This window comes from Chiloscyllium punctatum, chromosome 39 (genome assembly GCF_047496795.1).
Source record: "Chiloscyllium punctatum isolate Juve2018m chromosome 39, sChiPun1.3, whole genome shotgun sequence".
Classification (NCBI taxonomy): Eukaryota; Metazoa; Chordata; class Chondrichthyes; order Orectolobiformes; family Hemiscylliidae; genus Chiloscyllium; species Chiloscyllium punctatum.
In genome coordinates this window covers 69327409-69353030 of record NC_092777.1, presented here as the reverse complement: position 1 = coordinate 69353030, position 25622 = coordinate 69327409, and the positions used below count along the sequence as shown (strand labels likewise).

General features: G+C 49.3%; 1 protein-coding gene across 2 annotated transcripts in view; it reads left to right on the top strand.

The window, feature by feature from the left end:
* The first annotated feature begins 3906 nt into the window (after positions 1-3906).
* Positions 3907-25622, top strand: part of trim25 (tripartite motif containing 25) — a 38312-nt gene continuing 16596 nt past the window's right edge. For both annotated transcript variants that reach the window (XM_072559031.1, XM_072559030.1), the window contains exons 1-5: positions 3907-4577; positions 11904-11999; positions 15272-15505; positions 17810-17984; positions 24765-24815. In XM_072559031.1, the coding sequence (XP_072415132.1) occupies positions 3960-4577; positions 11904-11999; positions 15272-15505; positions 17810-17984; positions 24765-24815 (1174 nt within the window). In that variant the 5' untranslated portion in view covers positions 3907-3959. The remainder of the gene's footprint in view (positions 4578-11903; positions 12000-15271; positions 15506-17809; positions 17985-24764; positions 24816-25622) is intronic.

The following is a 25622-nucleotide window of genomic DNA, read 5'->3' as shown; positions in this document are numbered from 1 at the left end:
AGGAAGTCTGGAGAGGAATGCAGTGGTGTTTGTCGAGGTTCGTCCCGAGCAGCGCCGTGACGCGGGACTCCGTGCTCTACGGCCTGTTCCCTGGGACTCACACCGAGACGAACATTAACTGCGCCTGGAGGATCATCAACTCGGTGAAGGATGCTCTCTGGGTGGTCCGAAACCTGTTGATCTTCCAGCTGAAGGAGTTGACCCCGACTGAATGTTGCAGACTGACACATTCCAAGGTCCAAGACTACGTGTTGAGGGACGCACTGAAGCTTGGGGCAGCTGCCGCCAAGGCGCGGTGGGGAAAGACCACCGTGTAAGATCGGCCTGCCTAAAGAAGAACAGGGGGCCCATACAGACGTTTTTTGGGCTCTGCTGATACCTCAGCCAAATATATGTATATATACAAGATTGAAAAAATGCACAGGATTGTAAAGGACAAGAATAAAGTCGAATCTGTGTTTGTAAATGTGGACATATGTATGGCATGACCAAATGTACAGACCATCAAATCATTTTATGAATAAAGTATATTTTTGAAATAAAAAAAAACCAATCCTTGAGCCATGCATTTACCTGCTTAATCTTATTGACACTATGCCAATTAGATTGTGGTTTCAGTAGTAATCCAGAGATTATCTTTTTGGTTCTCCTTTATAACTTAGCTCCTAGCTGTTCATACTCTCTTAGCCCTAGTTTTATCTACCATATCTACTTAAGTAATAGTTGATCTCATGTAAAAATCAACCCTCCAGTTTTAGCCAAATAATCTGGAATTTTCCATATATCTTGTGTAAAAGTCGACCCGATTTTTTCCACATATAACAGATCAACGTTCAGGAGTCAGTGTGCTGGCCGTCATGCCCTGCTCCAGTTTTCCAGCCTGCTTCTCCTGGTCCTCCAGCTCTCTGCTCCAGGTCTTCCAGTCCACTGACTATTGTGTACTGCATCGGATTTTCAGAATTAATATAAATTGTTCTTTTTCCCTTTATGTTTAGAGATCAGCTGGACTTCTGCTAATGATACGGTGTGAATTTTGATGGGCATGAATTCACAAGTCACTAACTGAGATAACTTAAAGTTTTATCAGTATAAAAGAGGTGACATCTTCGATCAGACAATGCATTTTAGGTGTGAGGATTTGTTTCAAATCCGTCTGTGTCTTAACCTGGAGTCAGACTGGTTTCATTTCCAAAGTAGGAATTTACGTGATACCACATTGATTAACTGTCTAAAACATTGTGCTTTTTGAACAAATAGATTGTATCTGCAAATGGAAATTCCCCCCATAGACTTATGTGTGTGTGTGAGAGAGAGGGAAAGAGGGTGTGTGTATGTGTGCTTAAGAGAGAGTATGTGTGTGTGTGTGTGTATATGTATAGAGTGTGGGTGCATCACTGTAGTGCCATATGAACCCAAGATCCTGGTTGAGGCCACCCTCATGGATATGGATCTTGGCTATCAGCCTCTGTTTGGTGATTCTACGTCATTGTATATCTTAAAGGCTGCCTTGAAGGATGCTTACCCGAAGATCAGAGGCTGAAATGTCCTTGACCACTGACGTGTTCCCTGACTGGGATAGTCAACTGCTGTCTGGCAATTGTTACACAATGTCCATTCAGCCATTGTGGCAGCAACTGTTGGTCTCACCAACATACCAGGCCTTCGGGCATCCTTGCTAGCAGGCTATGAGATAGACGACATTGGCAGAGTGATATGAGAATCTGGATTAGTGGTGCTGGAAGAGCACAGCAGTTCAGGCAGCATCTGAGGAGCAGCAAAATCGACGTTTCGGGCAAAAGCCCTTCATCAGGAATAAAGGCGGTAAGCCTGAAGCGTGGAGAGATAAGCTAGAGGAGGGTGGGGGTGGGGAGAGAGTAGCACAGAATACAATGGGTGAGTGGGGGAGGGGATGAAGATGATAGGTCAGGGAGGAGAGGGTGGAGTGGATAGGTGGAAAAGGAGATAGGCAGGTAGGACAAGTCCGGACAAGTTATGGGGACAGTGCTGAGCTGGAAGTTTGGAACTAGGGTGAGGTGGGGGAAGGGGAAATGAGGAAACTGTTGAAGTCCACTTTGATGCCCTGGGGTTGAAGTGTTCCGAGGCGGAAGATGAGACATTCTTCCTCCAGGCGTCTGGTGGTGAGGGAGCGGCGGTGAAGGAAGCCTAGGACCTCCATGTCCCCGTCAGAGTGGGAGGGGGAGTTGAAATGTTGGGCCACGGGGCGGTGTGGTTGATTGGTGCGGGTGTCCCGGAGATGTTCCCTAAAGCGCTCTGCTAGGAGGTGCCCAGTCTCCCCAGTGTAGAGGAGACCACATCGGGAGCAACGGATTCAATAAATGATATTGGTGGATGTGCAGGTAAAACTTTGATGGATGTGGAAGGCTCCTTTAGGGCCTTGGATGGAGGTGAGGGAGGAGGTGTGGGCACAGGTTTTACAGTTCCTGCGGTGGCAGGGGAAGGTGCCAGGTGGGTTGTAGGGGGCGTGGACCTGACCAGGTAGTCACGGAGGGAACAGTCTTTGTGGAAGGCGGAAAGGGGTGGGGAGGGAAATATATCCCTGGTGGTGAGATCTTTTTGGAGGTGACGGAAATGTCAGTGGATGATTTGGTTGATGCGAAGGTTGGTAGGGTGGAAGGTGAGCACCAGGGGCGTTCTGTCCTTGTTACGGTTGGAGGGGTGGGGTCTGAGGGCAGAGGTGCGGGATGTAGATGAGATGCGTTGGAGGGCATCTTTAACCACGTGGGAAGGGAAATTGCAGTCTCTAAAGAAGGAGGCCATCTGGTGTGTTCTGTGGTGGAACTGGTCCTCCTGGGAGCAGATACGGCGGAGGCGGAGGAATTGGGAATACGGGATGGCATTTTTGTGAGAGGTAGGGTGGGAAGAGGTATAATCCAGGTAGTTGTGGGAGTTGGTGGGTTTGTAAAAAATGTCAGTGTTAAGTTGGTCGTCATTAATGGAGATGGAGAGGTCCAGGAAGGGGAGCGAGGTGTCAGAGATGGTCCAGGTAAATTTAAGGTCAGGGTGGAATGTGTTGGTGAAGTTGATGAATTGCTCAACCTCCTCATGGGAGCACGAGGGTGGCGCCAGTGCAGCCATCAATGTAGCGGAGGAAGAGGTGGGGAGTGGTGCCGGTGTAATTACGGAAGATCAACTGTTCTACGTAGCCAACAAAGAGACAGGCATAGCTGGGGCCCATACATGTGCCCATGGCTACCCCTTTGGTCTGGAGGAAATGGGAGGATTCAAAGGAGAAATTGTTAAGGGTGAGGACCAGTTTGGCCAAACGAATGAGAGTGTCAGTGGAAGGGTATATGAGAATCTGCCGTGTTTGTTGTGGGTGGTGTTCCCACATGTTGTGGTAATAATCATGTTGATGATCTGACATGTGGTGCAGAGGTTACTGTGGCAGGGTTCTACCGTGTTGTCCTGAAGGCTGGGCAGTTTGCTGAGGACAATGGTCTGGTTAAGTTTTGGCGGTTGTTTTAAGCTGAGATATTCGTCATCAATGATGTGTTGAAGGCTGCGAAGGACAACATCCAACAGCCAACAGCCTTATCCAACATGGCGCCGGGGGCGGGGGGGGGGAGAGATAAGAGCAGGGCGTAGACATGGGCAGCGGTACCGCGGGGAAGGGGGCGGTGCCGCGGGGAAGGGGGCGGTGCCACGGGGGTGAGGTGTGTGGAAGGGGGCGGTGCCGCGGGGAAGGGGGCGGTGCCACGGGGGTGAGGTGTGTGGAAGGGGGCGGTGCCGCGGGGAAGGGGGCGGTGCCGCGGGGAAGGGGGCGGTGCCGCGGGCGGTGCCGCGGTGAAGGGGGCGGTGCCGCGGGGGTGAGGTGTGTGGAAGGGGGCGGTGCCGCGGGAGTGAGGTGTTGCGGAGGGGGGCGGTGCCGCGGCGCTGGGCGCGGTCACGGTGACAGGGCGCGGCCCCGAGCTGCGCAGTGACAGTTGGTTCTCGCGGTGATGATGATGATGATGGCGGCGGGAGCCGGGGACACCGAGCGCCTGGAGGCCGAGCTGACCTGCGCCATTTGTTTGGACCTGTTCCGGGAGCCGGTGACGGCCCCGTGCGGCCACAATTTCTGCCGGAGCTGCCTGGCTCAGTTCTGGGCCGAGGACCGGCGATACCTCCTGGGCTTCACCTGCCCGCAGTGTCGCCACCACTTCGTGGAGCGGCCCGAGCTGCAGCCCAACCGTGTCCTGTGCGCCGTGGTGGAGGAGTTCGAGCGGGGCCGGAGCCAGACCCTTCCGGCCGAGGCCCCGGCCGAACCCCCGGCCGCCGTGGTCTGTGATGCCTGTCCTCCCGGGGCCGGGGCCCGGGCGCCGGCGGTCCGCAGCTGCCTGACCTGCCTGGCCTCCTTCTGCAGCGAGCACCTTGTCCCGCACCAACAGAGCGCGGCCTTTCGGAACCACAACCTCCAGCCCCCGCTCGCTGACCTGGCCGAGCGCCTGTGCCCACAACACGGCAACCTGCTCGAGTTCTACTGCCGCCCCCACCGCAGCTGCATCTGCGCCGTCTGCATCCTGGAGCACCGCGGCTGTGAGACCAACAGGATGGAGGAGGCCTTCAAGCAGCAGGAGGTCAGGGGGCACCGGGGGGGGGCGGGGGGGGAGGTCAGGGGGCACCGGGGGGGGGGGGGGGAGGTCAGGGGGCACCGGGGGGGGGGGAAGGTCAGGGGGCACCGGGGGGGGGCGGGGGGGAGGTCAGGGGGCACCGGGGGGGGGGCGGGGGGGAGGTCGGGGGGCACCGGGGGGGAGGTCGGGGGGCACCGGGGGGGGGGGTCGGGGGGCACCGGGGGGGGGGGGCGGGGGGGGAGGTCGGGGGGCACCGGGGGGGGGCGGGGGGGGAGGTCGGGGGGCACCGGGGGGGGGCGGGGGGGGAGGTCGGGGGGCACCGGGGGGGGGGCGGGGGGGGAGGTCGGGGGGCACGGGGGGGGGGGGGGGGAGGTCGGGGGGCACCGGGGGGGGGGGGGGGCGCGGGGGGGGAGGTCGGGGGGCACCGGGGGGGAGGTCAGGGGGCACCGGGGGGGGGGGGGAGAGGTCGGGGGGCACCGGGGGGGGGGGAGAGGTCGGGGGGCACCGGTGGGGGGGGCGGGGGGGGAGGTCAGGGGGCACCGGGGGGGGGGGCGGGGGGGAGGTCAGGGGGCACCGGGGGGGGGGGCGGGGGGGAGGTCGGGGGGCACCGGGGGGGGGGGCGGGGGGGGGGAGGAGGGCGGGGGGCGGGGGGGGGGAGGAGGTCGGGGGGCACCGGGGGGGGGGGCGGGGGGGGGGGAGGAGGTCGGGGGGCACCGGGGGGGGGGGGCGGGGGGGGGGAGGTCGGGGGGCACCGGGGGGGGCGGGGGGGGAGGTCAGGGGGCACCGGGGGGGGCGGTCAGGGGGCACCGGGGGGGGGCGGGGGGGGGAGGTCGGGGGGCACCGGGGGGGGGAGAGGTCAGGGGGCACCGGGGGGGGAGAGGTCAGGGGGCACCGGGGGGGGGGGGCGGGGGGGAGGTCAGGGGGCACCGGGGGGGGGGAGGTCGGGGGGCACCGGGGGGGGGGGGAGGAGGTCAGGGGGCACTGGGGGGGGGGGGGAGGTCAGGGGGCACTGGGGGGGGGGAGGTCAGGGGGCACCGGCGGGGGGGAGGGCGGGGGGCACCGGGGGGGGTGGTCGGGGGGCACTGGGGGGGGCGGGGGGGAGGTCAGGGGGCACTGGGGGGGGCGGGGGGGGAGGTCAGGGGGCACTGGGGGGGGCGGGGGGGGAGGTCAGGGGGCACTGGGGGGGGCGGGGGGGGAGGTCAGGGGGCACCGGGGGGGGCGGGGGGGGGAGGTCAGGGGGCACTGGGGGGGGGGGGGGGAGGTCGGGGGGGGGGCGGGGGGGGGAGGTCAGGGGGCACTGGGGGGGGGGGGGAGGTCAGGGGGCACTGGGGGGGGGGGGGGAGGTCGGTGGGGAGCGGGGGGGGGAAGGTCGGGGGGCACCGGGGGGGGGGAGGTCGGGGGGGAGCGGGGGGGGGAAGGTCGGGGGGCACCGGGGGGGGGGAGACCGGGGGTGGGGGTGAGGGGGCACTGGGGGTGTGTGAAGGGGCATCGGGGGGGGGTGAAGGGGCATCGTGGGGGGTCAGGGGGCATCAGGGGGTCGTGGGCAGGGGGCATTGGGGTGAGGGGGCGTCGGGTGGCAGGGGGCATTGGGGGGTAGGGGTGAGGTGACCTCAGGTGCAGGAGGTTGGGGGCAAGAGGTGACGTGACATTGGGCAACGAGGGGGCATTTGGGTAATGGGGGGTAAGTAAGCGGACATTGGATAGGGGAAGAGGGACAAGAGGCAAGGGGACTGTAGGGGGCAGGGAGAAGTGGGGTAAACAATGGGACTGTGGGTGGGATTATACCTCTTCCCCATCATGTTGTCTTTCAACACCCCAATTATCCCATGGCCCCTTCTCTCTCTCCTCTTCCCACTTCCCCTCCCTGTCCCTGCCCTGTTGCCTGTGATGACAGAGATATACATGCTGCCTGTCTGTTTTGAGCCTGTAGCTGAGTGCCTGCTACTGGTGCTGTTATGGGTGGTTGTTTGGCAGGCTTTGTAATATCCAGGTGTTTACAAATTAGCTTTGATTGAGAACCCAAAACTAACATTAACCCTGAACATGTCAGTTGGCATTGAGAGAGGTGGAGGATTGCTCAATGTTAATCTACTGGCAGCTCAGGAATTATGTTACGTGGCAGGGTGCAAGAGCAGGTTTTACAATTGTTGTCCTTTTAGTCCTGCTTTTGTTCTCAGCCCTTGAGCCTGTTCCATCCAGCAAGTTAAACTGGAACAGTATAAAACATCAGACAGGCACAAGTCTATGTTCTGAAGAAGGATCACTTGATCCAAAATGTTAAGTCTGATTTCTCTTCACAGATGCTGCCAGGCCTCCTGAGTTTTTCCACCAACTTCTGTTTTTGTTTCTAATTTACTGCATCTGCAATTCTGTCGGTTTTTATTTAGACAGACACAGCCAGGGATCCCTCAACAGTTGTCAGGAAAGATCAGTTTGCACAAGAGTAAGCGAAGGATATTGAGTAAGCGAATTCTTGTTTAGCACTTAAGGGAAATAGAAGATTGAGGGGAAATTAATTTGAAGTGTATAAAATTGAGGATCAAGAAAGAATGGTAGAATGGGACTGTTTCCCTTAATAGTTGCGATAGTATCTCTTGGCAGCAATTTAAAATGTTTGGCAAAGGGGAAATGGCACTGCTGTTTCCCCGGAGAATGGGAGGATCCTGGAACTCTGCCTGAAAGGGTAATAGAGAGACAAACATTCACATTTAAGTAGTGTTTGGAAGAGATATGAGCTGCTGGTTCTGCTTGTGGTTTGTTGCAGTTGAATGCAGGATTACTGAGTAAGTAATATTTGCTCTTTTATAAGCTGTGTTTGATCATTGATCAGTATGCCATGATGTGGACGCAATCACTTGTGCAATAACCAGGGGACTTTGAGAGAAAGGCTTACTCTACAGATTGTGTATAGAGTATTCGATAAATGGCATTTAACTGAGGTGACCTATAGACTAACATTCTGAATGTCATTGTAAAAGATGATGCCTCAAAGTCCAGTAAAGTTCTGGCAAAGTCAATTTATGATGTTGTTAAATACACTTCCATATTCAGGGTGTATTAAGTTGACTCATTGCAACAGGAGGAGGCTATTCACTTCAAGTCTTGACTGTCATTTTGCTAGATCATGCCTAATTTGTATATTAATCTGAATAAGGTTCAGTGGATTTGAACTGTTAACTCTGTTCCACAGATGCTGCCAGACTTCTCCAACAATTTCTGGTTTAATCCATTTACCTACCTATCTTGTTAATGCTCTTTCCTGACAGATCTATCAATTTTAGTTGATCCCCAATCTTGACAGATTTTTGTCAAATTGCAGATTCCAATCTCCTCTGTCTGGTCAACAGCTTCCAAATGTCCCAGGGCTAGCTCCATGTTTAAGATTTTGCCCCCTATGTTCTTATCTGTATACCAGAGATGATGGTTTCTCTAAGCTAGCATTAACAACTCCTTTAATCATCTTAAAATGTCTTGATATGTTGGCACTGACTAAAAATAGCTGAAAAATGTGTTGCTAGAAAAGCGCAGCAGGTCAAGCAGCATCCAAGGAGCAGGAGAATTGATGTTTAGGGCATAAGCCCTTCAGGAATGCTCCTGCTCCTTGGATGCTGCCTGACCTGCTGCGCTTTTCCAGCAACACATTTTTTAGCTCTGATCTCCAGCATCTGCAGTCCTCACTTTCTCCTAACTGACTAAAAATAGTAAGTAACAACACACCATTTTGCCCATCATATCAGTAATTGTGACCAATGCCAACCCTTGGTCTGTAATTAAGATTTGGAACAATTCATTCAGGCTCCTTGGACAGCATATTCTATGTGCACAACCTCTTACTATCTTGAAGGACAAGAGCAGCAGATAAAAGGGGATGCCATGAAGTTCTCATCAAAGCAACTTACCATCCTCACTTGCAAAGCAAATGGGATATTGTTTATTGAGAAGAGCAAGCAATATGAAAATAGGGATATAAACAAAGTGCTGGAGAACCTTAGCTTTTGTGGAGAGAGAAGCATTGAGTTTAAAACTTTGATCTGAAGTTGAGTTGTACTGAACCCCTCTTCTGGGCTATCTTTCCGAGTCTTGATTTGTCCAATTGTTTGCAACTACTTTGATCTATTTAATGACCTCTCCAATGTGATCACTTCCTGTAATGCAGTGATGAGGCAACTAATTCAGTTGTGGCTTAACTTGTGCTAAACCACCCTATCTTCCTATCTCACTGCCTTCAGGGATCTAGGGACATACGCGCCAAGCTCATTTTGTTCCTGTACACCCATCATTATCCTTCTGTTCCTGTCCAAACCTTTGATCTGTTTTCCTTTTCCTAACTAGAAATAAAGGAGAGCCCTAAAGCTTTCTATAGGTATGTGAGGAATAAAATAATAGGGCCAATCAAAGACAGAAGTGGGGAGTTGAGTGTGGACCCTATAGAGATCAGAGAGTTGCTAAATGAACATTTCTGATCGGTTTTCACTCAGGAAAAGGAGAATATTGTAGAGGAGAAGAATGAGGTACGAGATATTAGACTAGAAAGGATTGAGGTTAGTTACGAACAGGTGTTATCAATTCTAGAAGGTGTGAAAGTAGATAAATACCCTGTGCTGGATGGGATTTATCCGAGGATTCTCTGGGAAGCTAGGGAGGAGATAGCGGAGCCTTTGGCTTTGATATTTGAGTCGTCATTGTCTACAGGTTTGGTACCAGAGGACTGGAGGATTGCAAATGTTGTGCCCTTGTTCAAGAAGGGCAGTAGAGATGACCCAGGTAATTATAGACCAGTGATATCCTTACTTCTGTTGTAGGAAAGGTTTTGGAAAGGGTTATAAGAGATAAGATTTATAATCATTTAGCAAGCAACAATTTGATTTCACATAGTCAACATGGTTTTGTCACGGGCAGGTCATGTCTCACAAACCTCATTGAGTTTTTTGAGAAGGTGACCAGCATGTAGATGAGGGTAGGGCAGTTGACGTGGTATACATGGACTTCAGTAAAGCCTCTGATAAGGTTGCGGATGATACGAAAGTCGGAGGAGTTGTAGACCGTGAGGAAGGATGTGGCAGGTTACAGCGGGATATAGAGAAGCTGCAGAGCTGGGCAGAAAGGTGGCAAATGGAGTTCAATGTAGCTAAGTGTGAGGTGATTCACTTTGGTAAGAGTAATAAAAAGATGGGGTACTAGGCTGATGGTCGGATACTTGGTAGTGTGGAAGAGCAGAGGGATCTTGGTGTCCATGTACACAGATCTCTGAAAGTTGCCACCCAGGTAAATAGTGCAGTGAAGAAGGCATATGGCGTACTGGCTTTTATTGGTAGAGGAATTGAGTTCCGGAGTCCTGAGGTCATGCTGCAGTTGTATAAGACTCTGGTGCGGCCGCATCTGGAATATTGTGTGCAGTTTTGGTCGCCATACTATAGGAAGGATGTGGAGGCACTGGAACGGGTGCAGAGGAAGTTTACCAGGATGTTGCCTGGTATGGTAGGAAGATCCTATGAGGAAAGGCTGAGGCACTTGGGGCTGTTTTCATTGGAGAAAAGAAGGTTTAGGGGTGACTTGATAGAGGTGTACAAGATGATTAGGGGGTTAGATAGGGTTGACAGTGAGAACCTTTTTCCACGTATGGAGTCAGCTATTACAAGGGGGCATAGCTTTAAATTAAGGGGGGGTAGATATAGGACTGATGTTAGGGGTAGGTTCTTCACTCAGCAAGTCGTAAGTTCATGGAATGCCCCTGCAGTAGCAGTGGTGGACTCTCCCTCTTTATGGGTATTTAAACGGGCATTGGATAGGCATATGGAGGATAGTGGGTTAGTGTAGGTTAGGTGGGCTTGGATCGGTGCAACATCGAGGGCCGAAGGGCCTGTACTGCGCTGTATTCTTCTATGTTCTATGTTCCACATGGTAGGCTGTTGGAGAAAATGCAGAGGCATGGAATTGAGGGTGATTTAGCAGTTCAGTTTAGAAACTTTTTCTTTCTGAAAGAAGGCAGCGAGTGGTGGTTGATGGAAAATATTCAGCCTGGAGTCCAGTTACTAGTGGTGTGCCACAAGGATCTGTTTTGGGACCACTGCTGTTTGTCATTTTTATAAATGACTTAGACGCAGGCATAGATGGATCAGTTAGTAAATTTACAGATGACACTAAAGTCAGTGGAGTAGTGGACAGTGTGGAAGAATGTTACAGGTTGCAGGGGAACTTGGTTAAACTGCAAGATTGGGCTGAGAGGTGGCAAATGGAGATCAATGCAGCTAAATGTGAGGTGACTCACTTTGGGGAAAAATAACAGGAAGGCAGAGTACTGGGTCAGTGGAAAGATCCTTGGTAGTGTGTATATGCAGAGAGATCTTGGAGTCCATGTACATAGGTCCCTGAAAGTTGCCACCCAGGTGGATAGTGCTGTTAAGAAGGCATACGGTGTGTTATGTTTCATTGGTAGAGAGATTGAGTTCCGGAGCCACAATATCATGCTGCAACTATACAAAACACTGGAGCGGCCACACTTGGAATATTGTGTACAATTCTGGTCCCCATATTTCAGGAAGGATGTGGAAGCATTGGAAAAGGTGCAGAGGAGATTTACCAGGATGTTGCCTGGTCTGGAGGGAAGGTCTTATGAGGAAAGGCTGAGAGACTTGGGTCTGTTCTCATTGGCAAGAAGAAGGCTAAGAGGGGATTTGATAGAGACATACAAGATGATCAGAGGATAAGAGAGGGTAGACAGTGAAAGTCTTTTTCCTAGGATGATGACATCAGCGTGTACGAGGGGGCATAGCTGCAAATTGAGGAGTGATAGATTTAAGACAGATGTCAGAGGCAGGTTCTTTACTCAGAGAGTGGTAAGGGTGTGGAATGCCCTACCTGCTAATGTAGTCAACTCAGCCACATTAGGGAGATTTAAACAATCCTTAGATAAGCACATGGATGATGATGGGACTGTGTAGGGGGACGAGCTCAAAATAGTTCACAGGTCAGCGCAACATTGAGGGCCGAATGGCCTGTTCTGCGCTGTATTGTTCTATGTTCAATTGTATTATCCCACACCCCTCCAATGGATTCTGTTTGTCATTTTTCTGTGCACCTGAGCTTCTGACTAATTCTCTATTTCCAGGGAATACTACTCTTGCCTGCGCCATCTTTTTGTTTAAATCTTTTAACTCTGATGTTATCCTGGTGACCCAGAGAAGCTCCAAGCATTGCTCTCCAGGGGTTCTGTCCCAGTCCTGAGTGGCTTTCTTACGCATGAGGTGTGGAGAGGTTGTGGTGCTAGTGTTTCAATAAGTTTGAAATGATCTGCTGATAACAGGACATTGATTAGAATGAATCCTTCCTCAGGCAGACCTGAAGACCCAGCGGAAGAATCTGCAGTATCAAATCATCCAATTACAGCATCACCTGGAGCTTGTGCGGTATAAGAAACAACACCTCACGGTATGTGGTTACCATCGGGCTCTTAAAATCATGGGTGGAGTGTGCGCGTTGAGGCTGTCTTGGTGTGTGGTTGGAAGTGAGATGGGGTTACATTGAAGGTCAGTGTTGGGGTGGGTATATTATGGGTTGGTGTTAGGAGTTGGGGGATGTGAGGATCAGTGTCAGGAGTGAGGAGAGGGTGCAGGGGCATTGAGGGTCAATGTTAGGAGTGAGGGTGGGAGGAGCAAGGACATTGAGGACTGTATCAGGGCTCTGGTGGTTTCCTATCTTTTGCAGTTAGATACTAATGAGCTCTAGGCTGAGGGGGGACAGTTTTGGATCTGAATTCCTGAGTGGGACGGGGTTGGGGTGGTGTTGGTGTTTGTATTGTGTGAATTCCTGGTTTGGGGATGAATCCCTGGCTGAAATGTGTTGTATTGCATGTGAACTCCTGCCTGAGGGTAGATGATTTTGTATGTTTGCAATTCCTAGACTGGGTTGCTGGATGAGAGTCCTTCTGGCAATCTTAGGCTGTAAGGTATCTACACTTCTCATGATTTTATAATGTCCATAAGGTTACTCCTCAGTCTCCTATGCTCCAGGGAAGAGTCCCAGCCAATCCAAAATCTCCACATAACTTGAGCCTCCAGTCCAGGTAACGTCCTAGTAGATGTGTCTGCTCTCTTTCTAGTTTAGTAATAGGGCGACCAGAACAGCATCCAGTGCTCCAAATGTGGCCTCACCAATGTCTTGTACAGCTGCAGCAAGACATCCCAACTCCTATAGTTGATGCTCTGACTGATGAAAGCGACCATGCTGAAAATCTTCTCTACTGTCCTGAAAATCTGTGCTTCCATTTTCAAGGAGCTATGAACCTGTACCCCTAGATCTCATTGTTCTATAACACTCTGTAGGGTTCTACCATTGACTGTGTAAGCCCTGCCCTGGCTTGCCTTCCCAAAATGCAACACCTTGCATTTATCTAAGTTAAACTCTTATCTGCTGTCCCTCATTCTACTGGCCCAGTTGATCAAGGTCTCACTGCATCCCCAGATAATCAACTTCACTGTCTGCTATGCCACCAATCATCTGATGACTTATTAACCAGATCTCCTAAATTCTTGTCCAAATTACATATATAAATGACTAATAACAGTGGACCCAGCACCAATCCCTGTGGTATATTGTTGATCACAGGCCTCCAGTCTGAAAACAATCCTCTAACACCACTAGCCCTCCCTGGATCCTGAAACTTACTCGACCCACCATGCGGTACCTTGTCAAAGGCCTTGTTAAAATTCAGGAAGACGACATCTACTGCACTGCTCTCTACTTTCTCAGTTACCCTTTCAAAAAGCTCAATCAAATTTGTGAGATATGATTTCCCACGCACAAAGCCATGCTGACCATCTCAAATGAGTCCTTGCTTCTCCAAATGCTACAGATCCTGTCTCTCAGAATCCTCTCTAACAACTTACTCACTCTGGACATGAGGCTCTCCAGGTCAGTAGTTCCCAGGCATTTCCAATCTCCAAACTTCAGGCATTTCACACGGAGCTGTCGATGAAACAACTATCTCCTCTTGAGGCCCTGCAATTCCCTACCTAGACTCCCACAAACTCCTGAAATACGCTTCTTCACGTCCTGGCGATTTATCTACCTTAACGGATTTTAAGACTTCTAGCACCTTCTCTAATGTGGCCGCTTCAAGACATCACTATTTATTTCTCCAAGTTCCTTAGTATCTATACCTTTTTTGACATTACATACTGACAAGAAATATGCATTTTAAAATTCGCCCATCTCTTGTGACTTCCCACATAGACGACCTTGTTGATCTTTAATAGGCCCTGTTGTCTCCCTAGTTACTCTTTTTCCCTTCAAGTACTTGTAGAATCTCTTCAGATTCTCTGTCACCTTACCTGCCAAAGCTATCTTTATCTTGTGTCCCATTTTAGCCCTCCTGATTTCTTTTGCATATACTCTGACACCCTCTATGTTCAAGGAATTCACCTGGTCCCAGCTGCTTATAAATGTCATATACATCCTTTTTCAAGACCAGGCCTCAATAACTCTAATCATCCAGGGTTCCCCACTCCTGCCAGGCTTACCCTTCATTCCATCAGGAATGTACTGGCCAGAGCCCTCTAACTAAATTTTGGAAGCCACACGCGATCCTTTGCGCAAACTGCCCCAGCCCCCTCGGGGAGCACTTCAGTGGTCAGGCGCATTCGGCCTCGGATCTTCAGGTGACCATCCTCCAAAGCAGATTTCGGGACAGGTAACAACGCCAACTGCGGTACCCATGGGGATGGCCTTGACCAGGACCTTGGTTTCATGTCACTCTACAGGTGACCCCAATTCACTATTCTCACATATACACATGCACTCTTAACATCGTCACACTCATGCAGACCCACTCACATACCCCCTCCCCCCCCCCCCCCCCCCCCCGCGCCATTCATGCTCACACCCACCTAGACAACCTCTCACAGGCTTATATTCTGTCACACACACTTTACCAAGCTTGCACGCATGCAAACACACACACTCACTCTCCTGCACGCTCGGGCGCTCTCTCTCTCTCTCTCTCATGCAAGTGCACATGTAAACGTCTATGGGGTGAATTTGTATTTGCAGATACATTGTGTATTTTCTGAGCAAAATACAATCTACAGGCAGTGAATCCATGTAACATTTTGTAAATTACACTTTGGAAGTAGAACCAGTCCGACTCAAGATTGGGATAAAGACATACTCTAATATACACCTTTATTGCATTGTCTGAACCAAGATGTCACCTTATTTATAAAGCCTTAAGTTATCTCGAGAATGTGACTTAAAAGTAGTTCTGGGGTTTACATATCAATGAACTGAAACCTGCAACGCATTCTAAAAGATGAAAATCTTAACAGCAATCCAGGTTTGTTCAATATATCATTTTAGTTGCATGACACTGTAATGTTTTGCTGTAAATTCTGTGTCTTATGATCCTGCTCCACGGCTACCTGATGAAGGAGCAGCACTCCGAAAGCTAGTGCTTCCAAATAAATCTGTTGGACTGTAACCTGGTGTTGTGATTTTTAACTTTGAATACCACCAAAACTGGCCCTGGTTAACTTGAACCTGTTGACCAGACCAATTCTTTTCTGTAGATATTTTAAAATTAATGGAATTATGGTCACTGGTCCCAAAGTGCTCCTTCAATAATACTTTAGTCACTTGCCCTGCTGCCTTATCTATGACAAGTAAAGTTCTGCATGAAACCCTGAACTTTCAATCTTCATTGTTAGGATTCCTCCATGAAGCAGAAATTGTCACTTTCCAGTGAATTCAATGAGATGAAAACTCTAATTGAGGAAGAGGAGAAGATTGCAGTTAAACTAATCGAGGAAGAGGAGAACAAAGCAGCGAGCCAAGTTGCCGATGCACTTGATCAGATCAATACCCAGCTCGATAAACTGAAGGAATACAAGGAGCAGCTTGATTCGCTGCTGTCCCACACTGGGAGCATGCACTTCTGGAAGGTATGACTTTCTTTGATAGTCTTTTTCCAGTTTCTAACAGTGTCTGTTTTCTAACACATGCTGGATGAGGAAGTGTTTTTAAGCAGTTGTTGTGTTGGTGTAGGGGTTTGAGATGAGGTGAGTGGTAGCCTTCGATAAAAGGGCTACGTTTGCCGAGTGTGGCAGGAAGGAGTCCTGGCAAAACTGGAATCAATGGGTATCGGGGGCAAACTCTCTGGCTGGAATCATACCTGGCACATAGGAAAATGATTGTGGTTGTTGGAGGGTCAGTCATCTCAACTCCAGGACATCTCTGCAGGAGTCCCTCAGGGTAGTGTCCTCGGCCTAACTATCTTCAGCTGCTTCATCAATGACCTTCCCTCTGTCATAAGGTCGGAAGTGGGGATGGTCACTGATGGTTGCACAACGTTCAGCACCATTCGCGACTCCTCAGATACTGAAGCAGTCATATTATAATATAGCATGGAAACAGACCCTTAGGCCCAAACTGGTCCACGTTCAAATGCAGCAAGACCTGGATCATATCCAGGTTTGGGCTCACAAGTAGCATTTATGTCAAACAAATCCCAGGCAATAATCATCTTCAATAAGAGACAATCTAATAATCACCGTTACACATTCATTCACATTACCCTCATTGAATCCCTCATTATCAAATCTTTGGGGTTATCATTGACCAGAAACTGAAATTGACTGGCCTTATAAATACAGAATAGACAGGCAGGTGGCTGGAAGAACAGGGCAAGGCAGGCAGCATCAGGAGGGACAGGCAGGAGGCTGGGGAAATGCAGCAAGGCAGGCAGCATCAGGAGGGACAGGCAGGAGGCTGGGGAAATGCAGCAAGGCAGGCAGCATCAGGAGGGACAGGCAGGAGGCTGGGGGAACGCAGCAAGGCAGGCAGCATCAGGAGGGACAGGCAGGAGGCTGGGGGAACACAGCAAGGCAGGCAGCATCAGGAGGGACAGGCAGGAGGCTGGGGGAACACAGCAAGGCAGGCAGCATCAGGAGGGACAGGCAGGAGGCTGGGGGAACACAGCAAGGCAGGCAGCATCAGGAGGGACAGGCAGGAGGCTGGGGGAACCAGCAAGGCAGGCAGCATCAGGAGGGACAGGCAGGAGGCTGGGGGAACCAGCAAGGCAGGCAGCATCAGGAGGGACAGGCAGGAGGCTGGGGGAACCAGCAAGGCAGGCAGCATCAGGAGGGACAGGCAGGAGGCTAGGGGAACCAGCAAGGCAGGCAGCATCAGGAGGTGGAGATGTGAATGTTTTGGGTGTAACCCTTTTTCAGGAGTCTTCACGCCCCTCGCCCTGAAGAAGGTTTACACATGAAACGCTGACGTCTCCACTGCATTAGTCAGAGGGAAATGGGTCAGAGTGGGTTACTCTTCAGAGGATCGGTGTGGACTGGTTGGGCCAAAGGGCCTGTTTCCACACTGTAGGGAATCTAATCTAAAAATCCAAACTAATCAAACAAAATTCTTTCAGGGCTTGATAGGGTAGTTGGGAGGATGTTTCTCTCTGGCTGGCAGTTGAGATCATGCAAACATAGTCGCAGGCTAAGTGATAGGTCATCTAGCTCTGAAATGAGGGATTTTTTATTTAGATTACTTACAGTGTGGAAACAGACTCTTCAGCCCAACAAGTCCACCCCAATCCTCCGAAGAGCAACCCACCCAGACCCATTCCCCTAGATTTACCCCTTCACCTAACACTATGGACAATTTAGCATGGCCAATTCACCTGACCTGTACATTTTTGGACTGTGGGAGGAAACCCACGCAGACATGCGGAGAATGTGCAAACTCCACACAGAGAGTTGCCTGAGACAGGAATAGAACCTGGGTCTCTGGCGCTGTGAGGCAGCAGTGCTAACACTGGGCCACCGTGGATTTCTTCACAGATGGTGAATCTTTGGGATTTTCTATCTGAGGGCCATGGAGGCTCAGACACTGAGGAGATACAGGACTTTACTTACTAGATTTCTCTGTATTGTAAACAGCATAGGGAAATGTTGAATAAGAAACAACGATAGAGTAGGCTGTTTTGGCCCCTCGAGCCTGCTCCACCATTCATTACAATCAATGCTGATTCAGCATTGCTCATGTCCACTTCCCTGGCCTGGCTCCATATCCCTCAATTCCCCAACAGAAGTCGATGAGCTAGGATCAAATTGAATGATGGAGTGGGCCGAAGTGCCCTTTTTTTTAATGTTGGAGATGAGTTCCTGTTTTCAGAATATGATCAGTTGTCTTCTGATTTAGTGGTGAGTTCTGTGTTCAAGATGAATGGTGGTGTTTGTTTTCAGAGCATTGGTGAACTTCCTGCAATCTCGTTGAAAGCGTGCACACCCCCCAATCCTGCTGAAGTGAATGTCAGGAAAGTGGAGCTTGTTCAAAAAGTGGTTTCTGCATTGAAGCAGGTTCTGGTTCGGGAGTTGAAAGCTCCACTGCAGCAGAGAATCAATCAAGTGGATCGGGCCGGTGAGTGGAAACATACCAGATTTAGATCAGTTTCATGTGCACCGTCTTTTCTTACAGCGGTATCAGCGCATGCTTACTGCATGAAGGAGGTCATCTAACCCATCAGATCATCTCTCTCCCATCCCCACCTCTCTGCCCTTTTCCTGTCACCCCACACTGATGGGTGGCCAGGGGAACGTTCAAGTGGGAGTGGTGAAATGTAGGAACAACAAGCCCCGAGAATTCTGGATATCTTGGAATATTTGGGAAAAAGAAAGGGGCTTTTAGTGGATACAAAGGGAGAAGATCAAGCGGCCCTATTGGAGAATACCAAGTGTGCAGGGATCTTGAAGCTATTAGGAGACCAAGGAAGGGGCATGTTAAAATGCTGCTGAGCAAGATTGGGCAGAATCCCAGTGCAGACCTGAGGCGTTGGAAGAAGCTTTTTCTGTGCTGTAGACCTCCATAACTCCCGGGCTGCATGTGCAAGACAGGAAAGTATGAGGACCAGAAGGAAGTAGTGAAAGCACTTTGTATTATAAATAGAGAAATACAGAAATAAAGGGAAAGTTAACGTTACAGTCCTTACTAGTATTAAGTAGGAAAGTAAAGGAATAAAGATTATCAAATCTGCAGAGGTTTTCCAACACTTTCTGTTTTTGCTTCCCATTTTAGCCAATTTCTTTTCATAACTGAAGCTCTCATTCCATGCAATATCCCGGCAAATCAGCTCTGTCCCTGCTCCAGTTGAATCTCATCCCTCCTACAATGTGGATTCCAGAACTATGCAAATTAATCTAGCTGTGGCCTAACCAACTGTTGATGTAGCTCCAACATTATTTCCCTGCTCCTAAACTCTCTGCTTTGGCTAATAAAGGCAAACGTATCATATGTCTCCTTAACCACTGTCTCTACCTGCCCTATTCCTTTCAGGGACAGGGAATATGCACACCAAGGTCCCTCTGAGTCCTCATTCTTCTCAGGGTCCTACGCACCCCCCCCCCCCCCATGTATATCCCTTACCTTGCTTGTCATTCCCAAGTGCATTTGAACATAGAACAGTTGTGCCGAATGTGATGCCAAATTAAACTAATCCCATCTGTCTGCCTTTGGTCTATATCCCTGCATTCCTTGCACATTCATGCACCTATCTAAAAGTCCCTGAAATGCTCCTATTGTATCTGTCTCCACGATTTAAAAAATGTGCCCCTCCCATCTCATTTGAACCCCCTCCACCTTAAAATGCATGCCCCCTAGTTTTAGACATTTCAATTTCTGGTGGTGAAAGGATTGATGGTCAGAATCTATCTGTGCATCTCATAATTTTATAGACTTTTATCAAATCTCCCCTCAGTCTTCACTGCTCCAAAGAAAACAGCCTGAGTTTTTCTAGCCTCTCCTTAGAGCTCATACCCTCTAATCCAGGCAGCATCCTGGTAAACCTCTTCTGCACATTCTCCAAAGCCTCCACATCCTTCCTGTAATGTGGTGCCCAGAATTGAACACAGTACTCTAATGCCTAACAGCAGTTAAAAAGCTGCAACGTGACATGCTGACTCTCGTACTCCATTCCCTGACTGATAAAGGCAAGCATGTCATACACTGCCTTACCACCCTATCTATTTGTGTGGCTGCTTTCAGGGAGCTATGGACTTGAACCCCAAGATCCCTTTGTACATCAAAGCTGTTCAGGGTCCTGCTGTTAAATGTTAACTCTTTTCTGGATTGTATCAGCCTGTCTTTATCATCTTGTACTCTAAGGCTATCCACCTCTTCATTATTTACCAACCCACCACTTTTTCATACTGTCTTCTTACTGATCAACCCTTCAGTGTTCAAGTCTGAATTGGTTATATAAACCACAAACAGCAAGACAGATCCCTGTAGAACCCGACCGGACACATTTTCAGTCACATACACACCATCAGCCATCACCCTGTGCTTTCTACCACTCAGCCAATTCTGGATCTCATTTGCCAAATTTCCTTGGATTCTATGGACTCTACCTTGGCTATCAGTCTCCCATGTGGGACCTTATTGAAAGCCTTGCTAAAGTCTAAGTAGGCGATGTTGAATGCCCTCATCGACACACCTGGTCACCTCTTTGAGAAATTCTGAGTTGGCCAGACATGACCTTCCCTTAACAAAACCAGACTCTTCATAATTAAGCCCTGCCCCTCCAAATGCAGATTTAATTCTGGTCCTCCGAATTGCTTCCAATAGTTTCCCTATTACTGGGGTTATACTGACTGGCCTATGGGTTTCCTGGTTTATTCTTTGCTCCCTTCTTGAATAACAATCCCACACTAGTTGTCTTCCAGTTCTCTGGCACATCCCCTGTGGCCAGAGAGGAGTTGAGTATTATTGCCAGTGCCCCTGCTATGTCTTCCCTTGCCTCACTCGACAGCTTGGGATACATTTCATCTGGCCCTGGAGATTTATCTACTTTTAAATCTGAGACCTCTCTGCACTAATTTCTTCAATTGTATCACTGTCCTTCTCCCTGATTTCAATACCCATGTCATCCCTTTTACTAGTGAACACAGACACAAAGTATTTATTTAGAGCCCTACATCCTCTGGCTCCATATGCAAATTCCCACTGTGCTCCTTAAGTTTCCTAGTTATCGTATATCCCCCTTAATTTAATTGTAAAATAACAAAGGACTTCCTTTTATTTTACCTGCCATTATTCTTTCATCGCCCATTTTGCTCCTCTAATTTCCTGTCTAAGTTTCCCCTCTCACATTCTGAACTTCTCTCGGGCCTCTGCTGTTTTGAATCTTGTTATCTGCCAGAAGCCTTCCTTTTTGTCTTTCTCCAACCCATGTATCCGTCAATATCCAGGGTTCACAGGATTTGATGATCCTGCCTTTTTAATTATTGGAACATGCTGACCCTGGACTCTTCCTATTTTCTCCTTAAATGGGTCCCAGTTTTCTGACACATTTACCTGAAAGTATCAGCTGCCAGTCCATTCTGGCCAATTCCTATCTGATTTTATTAAAACCAGCTTCCCCCTAATTGAGAATTTTGATTTCAGGCCCATTCCTGTCCTTTCCCAGGACAGTCTGGAAACTAATGGAGTTACGATCGCTGCCTGCACAATGCTTCCCTTTGATACTCCAAACCCTCGGCCAGCTGCACTGCCTAAGATGAAATCCCAGTTCATCCCCTCTCTTCTCGAGCTTTCTACAGACTGGCTGCAAAATCTCTTCTGGGTACAGTTTAAGAATTCCGTTCCCTCTAAAACCCTTCACACTATGACTACTCCAGTTAATGCTGGGGAAGTTGAAATCACCCACTCTCCCTACCCTTTAGTTTTATTTCACCGAACTTTGCCTGTATATCTGCTCTTGTGTTTGTAAGGTTTGTGAAGGTTTGTAGCTCAGGTTGAGATTTAGGCTGTAGGTTTGCTCACTGAGCTGTAGGTTTGATATCCAGACGTTTTCATTACCTGACTCGGTAACATCATCAGTGGCGACCTCCAAGTGAAGGGAAGCTGTTGTCTCCTGCTTTCTATTTATATCTTTCTCCAGGATGGGGTTCCTGGGGTTTGTGGTGATGTCATTTCCTGTTCAGGAAACCCCAGGAACCCCATCCAGGAGAAAGATATAAATAGAAAGCAGGAGACAACAGCTTCCCTTCACTTGGAGGTCGCCACTGATGATGTTACCGAGTCAGGTAATGAAAACGTCTGGATATCAAACCTACAGCTCAGTGAGCAAACCTACACCCTAAAGCTCTTGTGTTTCTCTGAACTTTTAGGGTACGGTAGCAATGTGATGGTTTTGAAGTTCTACCCCTATGGCTTCATTTGAGGAACTTTCTAATATGTCATCTCTTCTGTGTTGTAATCGATTCCCTGATCAATATTGAGACACTCCCTATTCCTTACCCTCTGTCCCTGTCTCTCCTGAAGACCCTATATCCTGGACTATTGAGCTACCAAACTCCTGCTCCTTCCCCCCCACCCACCCGCCACGCCATGACCATGTTTTAGTGATAGCAATAACTTCATATTCCCATGGTTTAATGTGTGCCCTCAACTCATCACCTTGACTATCAGATGACCAGTATTAAAATAAATACCATCTAACCTTTGCCAAGCTCCCTTGTGCCGTAACTGGGCTATAGTTTTTATGCTGCCATGACTGACTAGCTGTCTCTTCTAATTTTGGCCATAGCCCTCCCCTGCTGAACTCTCTCTTTGTATTGTAACTCCTCCACTGCCAAGTTAATTTAAATGTTCCCCATCAGCCCTGCAAGAATGCGGATTCCATTCCAGTTCAGTTGCAACCCGTATGCGTTGTACAGATTCTGCTGTCTACAGAAGTCATCTCAACTTCCCTGAAATCTAAAACCTTGCATTTTGCACCATTTCTGTCGCCACAAGTTCATCCAACCTATTTCTGTACTCACTAGTACATAGTACCAGAAGGAATCCTTTGGGATCCTCTTCTTTAATCTACTTCCTAGCTCCCTAACCTCTGCATGCTGGACTTCATCCCTTTTTCTACCGATGTTATTACTAATAAACGGATCTCTGTTGCCTTTCACAATGCCATACAGCCATTCATTGCCATCCCTGACCTAGCACAGGGGAGGCAGTTTACATCCTGCAATGTCTTCTGTAGCTGCATATCCCCATTACAATTGAATCCCCTCCCACAATAACCCTCCTGTTCTTTTTCATCCCCGCTTGTGCACCTCATCTTCCCCAACAGTATCCAAAACGGTGTGTGTTTGAAAGGGAGATGACCATGGGGGGCCCCTGCACTACCTCTAAGAATGACATCGTGGAGTACCGGGAAGTGCATGGTTAAATAGGGCTGAGGCAGCACGGCTTCATCAAGGGGAGCTCATGTCTGACAAATCTGTTAGAATTCTTTGAGGTGGTAATAAGCAAGTTAGACAAAGGAGAGCCTGTGGACGTGATCTATTTGGATTTCCAAAAAGCCTTCCACAAGGTTCCACACAGGACGCTGTTAAATACGATAAGAGCCCATGGTGTTGGGGGCATGGATAGAGGAATGGCTGACTGGTAGAAGGTAGAGCAAAAGGATAAAGGGGTCTTTGCAGGATGGCAACTGGTGACTAGTGGAGCTTTGCAGGGCTCACTGTTGGAACCACAACTATTCATTTTATACATGAATGATCTGGGTGAAAGAACTGAGGGTATTGTTGGTAAGTTTGCAGCTGACACAAAGATGGAGGGACAGGTAGGTGTGGACCAAGTGGGGAGACTGCAGAAGGATTTGGGCTGGCTAAGAGTAGGTAAAGAAGATACAATGTGGGAAAGTGAGAGGTTATGCACTTTGGTAGGAATAATAGAGACATAGACCCAGTTTCTAAATGGCCAAGGATTCAGAAATCTGAAACATAGGGATTTAGGAGTCAGAGTTCAGGATCCTCTTCAGGTAAATGTGCAGGTTCAGTGGGCAGTTAGGAAGGCAAATGCAATCATATCAAGAAGAATAGAATACAAGAGCAGGGATAGCATTTCCTGATGAAGGGCTCCAGCCCGACGTATAGATTTTCCTGCTCCTCGGATGCTGCCTGACCTGCTGTGCTTTTCCAGCACCACTCTAATCTTGTCTGTGATCTCCAGCATCTGCAGTCCTCACTTTCACCTACAAGAGCAGGAATGTACTGCTGAGACTGTATGAGGCTCTGGTCAGAACGCATTTAGAATATTGAGTAGTCTGGTCCAGTATGTAAGGAGAGATGTACCGGCCTTGGGGAAGGTTCAAAGGTGGTGTACAAGAATGATCCCAGTGACTATGGGCTCGTCATAAGAGACGTGGCTGAGGACTCCGGGTCTGAACACAGAGTTGAAAAGGATGAGGGAGGATCTACCTGAAACTTGCAGAATATGAGAGGTCTGGGTAGTGATGAGCACAGAATCTTCTAACGTTAGGAGTGATGAGTCTCCATGAAGTGGTGACACTTTTGAACTGAGATGAGGAAGGATTTCTTCAGCCAGAGGGTGGGGAATCTTTAGGACTCCTTTTGGAACAGGAAGCTGTGGAGGCCAGGTCAAGGTTTTGATTAGTAAGGAGATCAAAGTTTAGAGGAAGAAGGCAGAAGTTATAAAACACATCAGCCATGATCAAAAGGTGGAGAAGACTTAATGGGCTGAATGGCCTAATTCTGCTCCTTTATCTTGTAGTCTTCAGATGAGTGACTTGGAGGGGAGCTTTGCAGGAGGTGGTGGTCTGTGTATTTGCTGCCCTTGTTCTTCTAGATAGAAGGAGTCATGGGTTGGGAAGATCCTGTCGAAGGATCTTTCGTGAATTTGATGTGATATCACTGGAGATGGTGCAAGGGAGATTGACCAGGATGTTCCCTGGGCCAGAGAGATGGACAGTCTGGGAGTTGTTTTCCTTAGAGCAAAATAAATTAAGAGGGGACTTGATGAAATGTATAAAATTGAGGCACAGGTAGAGTAGACAGGAAGAAAAATGACCCCTTTAATTGAGGGATCAAAGATAAAGCAAAGGTGGTTTGGAGGAGATGAGGGCAAACCTTTTCACCCAGAGGGTGGTAGGTATCTGGTCCTCACTGTAAGGTTGGTAGAGGCAGAAACCCTCAGCACACTCGAGAAGCATTTAAATAAGCACTTGTGATGTCATGGCTGGGCTAGTGCTGGCAATAGGCCGTGGAATAGTTAGGTCGTTGGTTTGGACAGGTGTGGACATGTTGAATTGTTGCTTGTGCTGTAGGCCTGTTGAAGATAGAAAGCCCCCATAGTATGTCAACGTTTTGGGCAATATTAATACTTTGTCTTCTTACACCACAGAGAAAACAAAGCTTAAAGCATTGGCCAATCCAGACCAGAGGATGGACACAAGTAAGTGATATTTACTACAACCCTCACTGGAATACACAGCTATACACACAATATTAGTTAGTCTCCAGCTTAATAGTCTGGCGATAATACTGATGGGGCCAGAGCCCCCCAAAACCCCCTTAGAATGGGGAAATTGAAGAGTCATAGAATCCCTACAGTGTAGAAAGAGGCAATTCAGTCCATTGACCTTCTAAAGACCTTCCTACCTAGACCCATCCCGACACTGTCCCCGTAACTCCACATTTTAGACCCACCCCGACACTGTCCCCGTAACTCCACATTTTAGACCCACCCTGACACTGTCCCCGTAACTCCACATTTTAGACCCACCCTGACACTGTCCCCGTAACTCCACATTTTAGACCCACCCCGACACTGTCCCCGTAACTCCACATTTTAGACCCACCCTGACACTGTCCCCGTAACTCCACATTTTAGACCCACCCTGACACTGTCCCCGTAACTCCACATTTTAGACCCATCCTGACACTGTCCCCGTAACTCCACATTTTAGACCCACCCTGACACTGTCCCCGTAACTCCACATTTCCCATGGCGAATCCACTCTAACCTGCTCATTCCTGGACAGTATGGAGCCCTGCCAGATCAATGTCTAGACATCTCTGGGTTAGAGAGCGTGTGGAATTCAGTCAGGCCTCCTGCACCTAATCACTGTCCCAGTGACATTGAATAAGACTGAGACTAGATATGCATTTAAGAGGAGGAGGGGGAAGGTGAATAGGGTGAGCGAGAGAGATCAGGGCTAGGTGGATTAGACATAGTAAATTTGGGGCGATGAGGATAGTA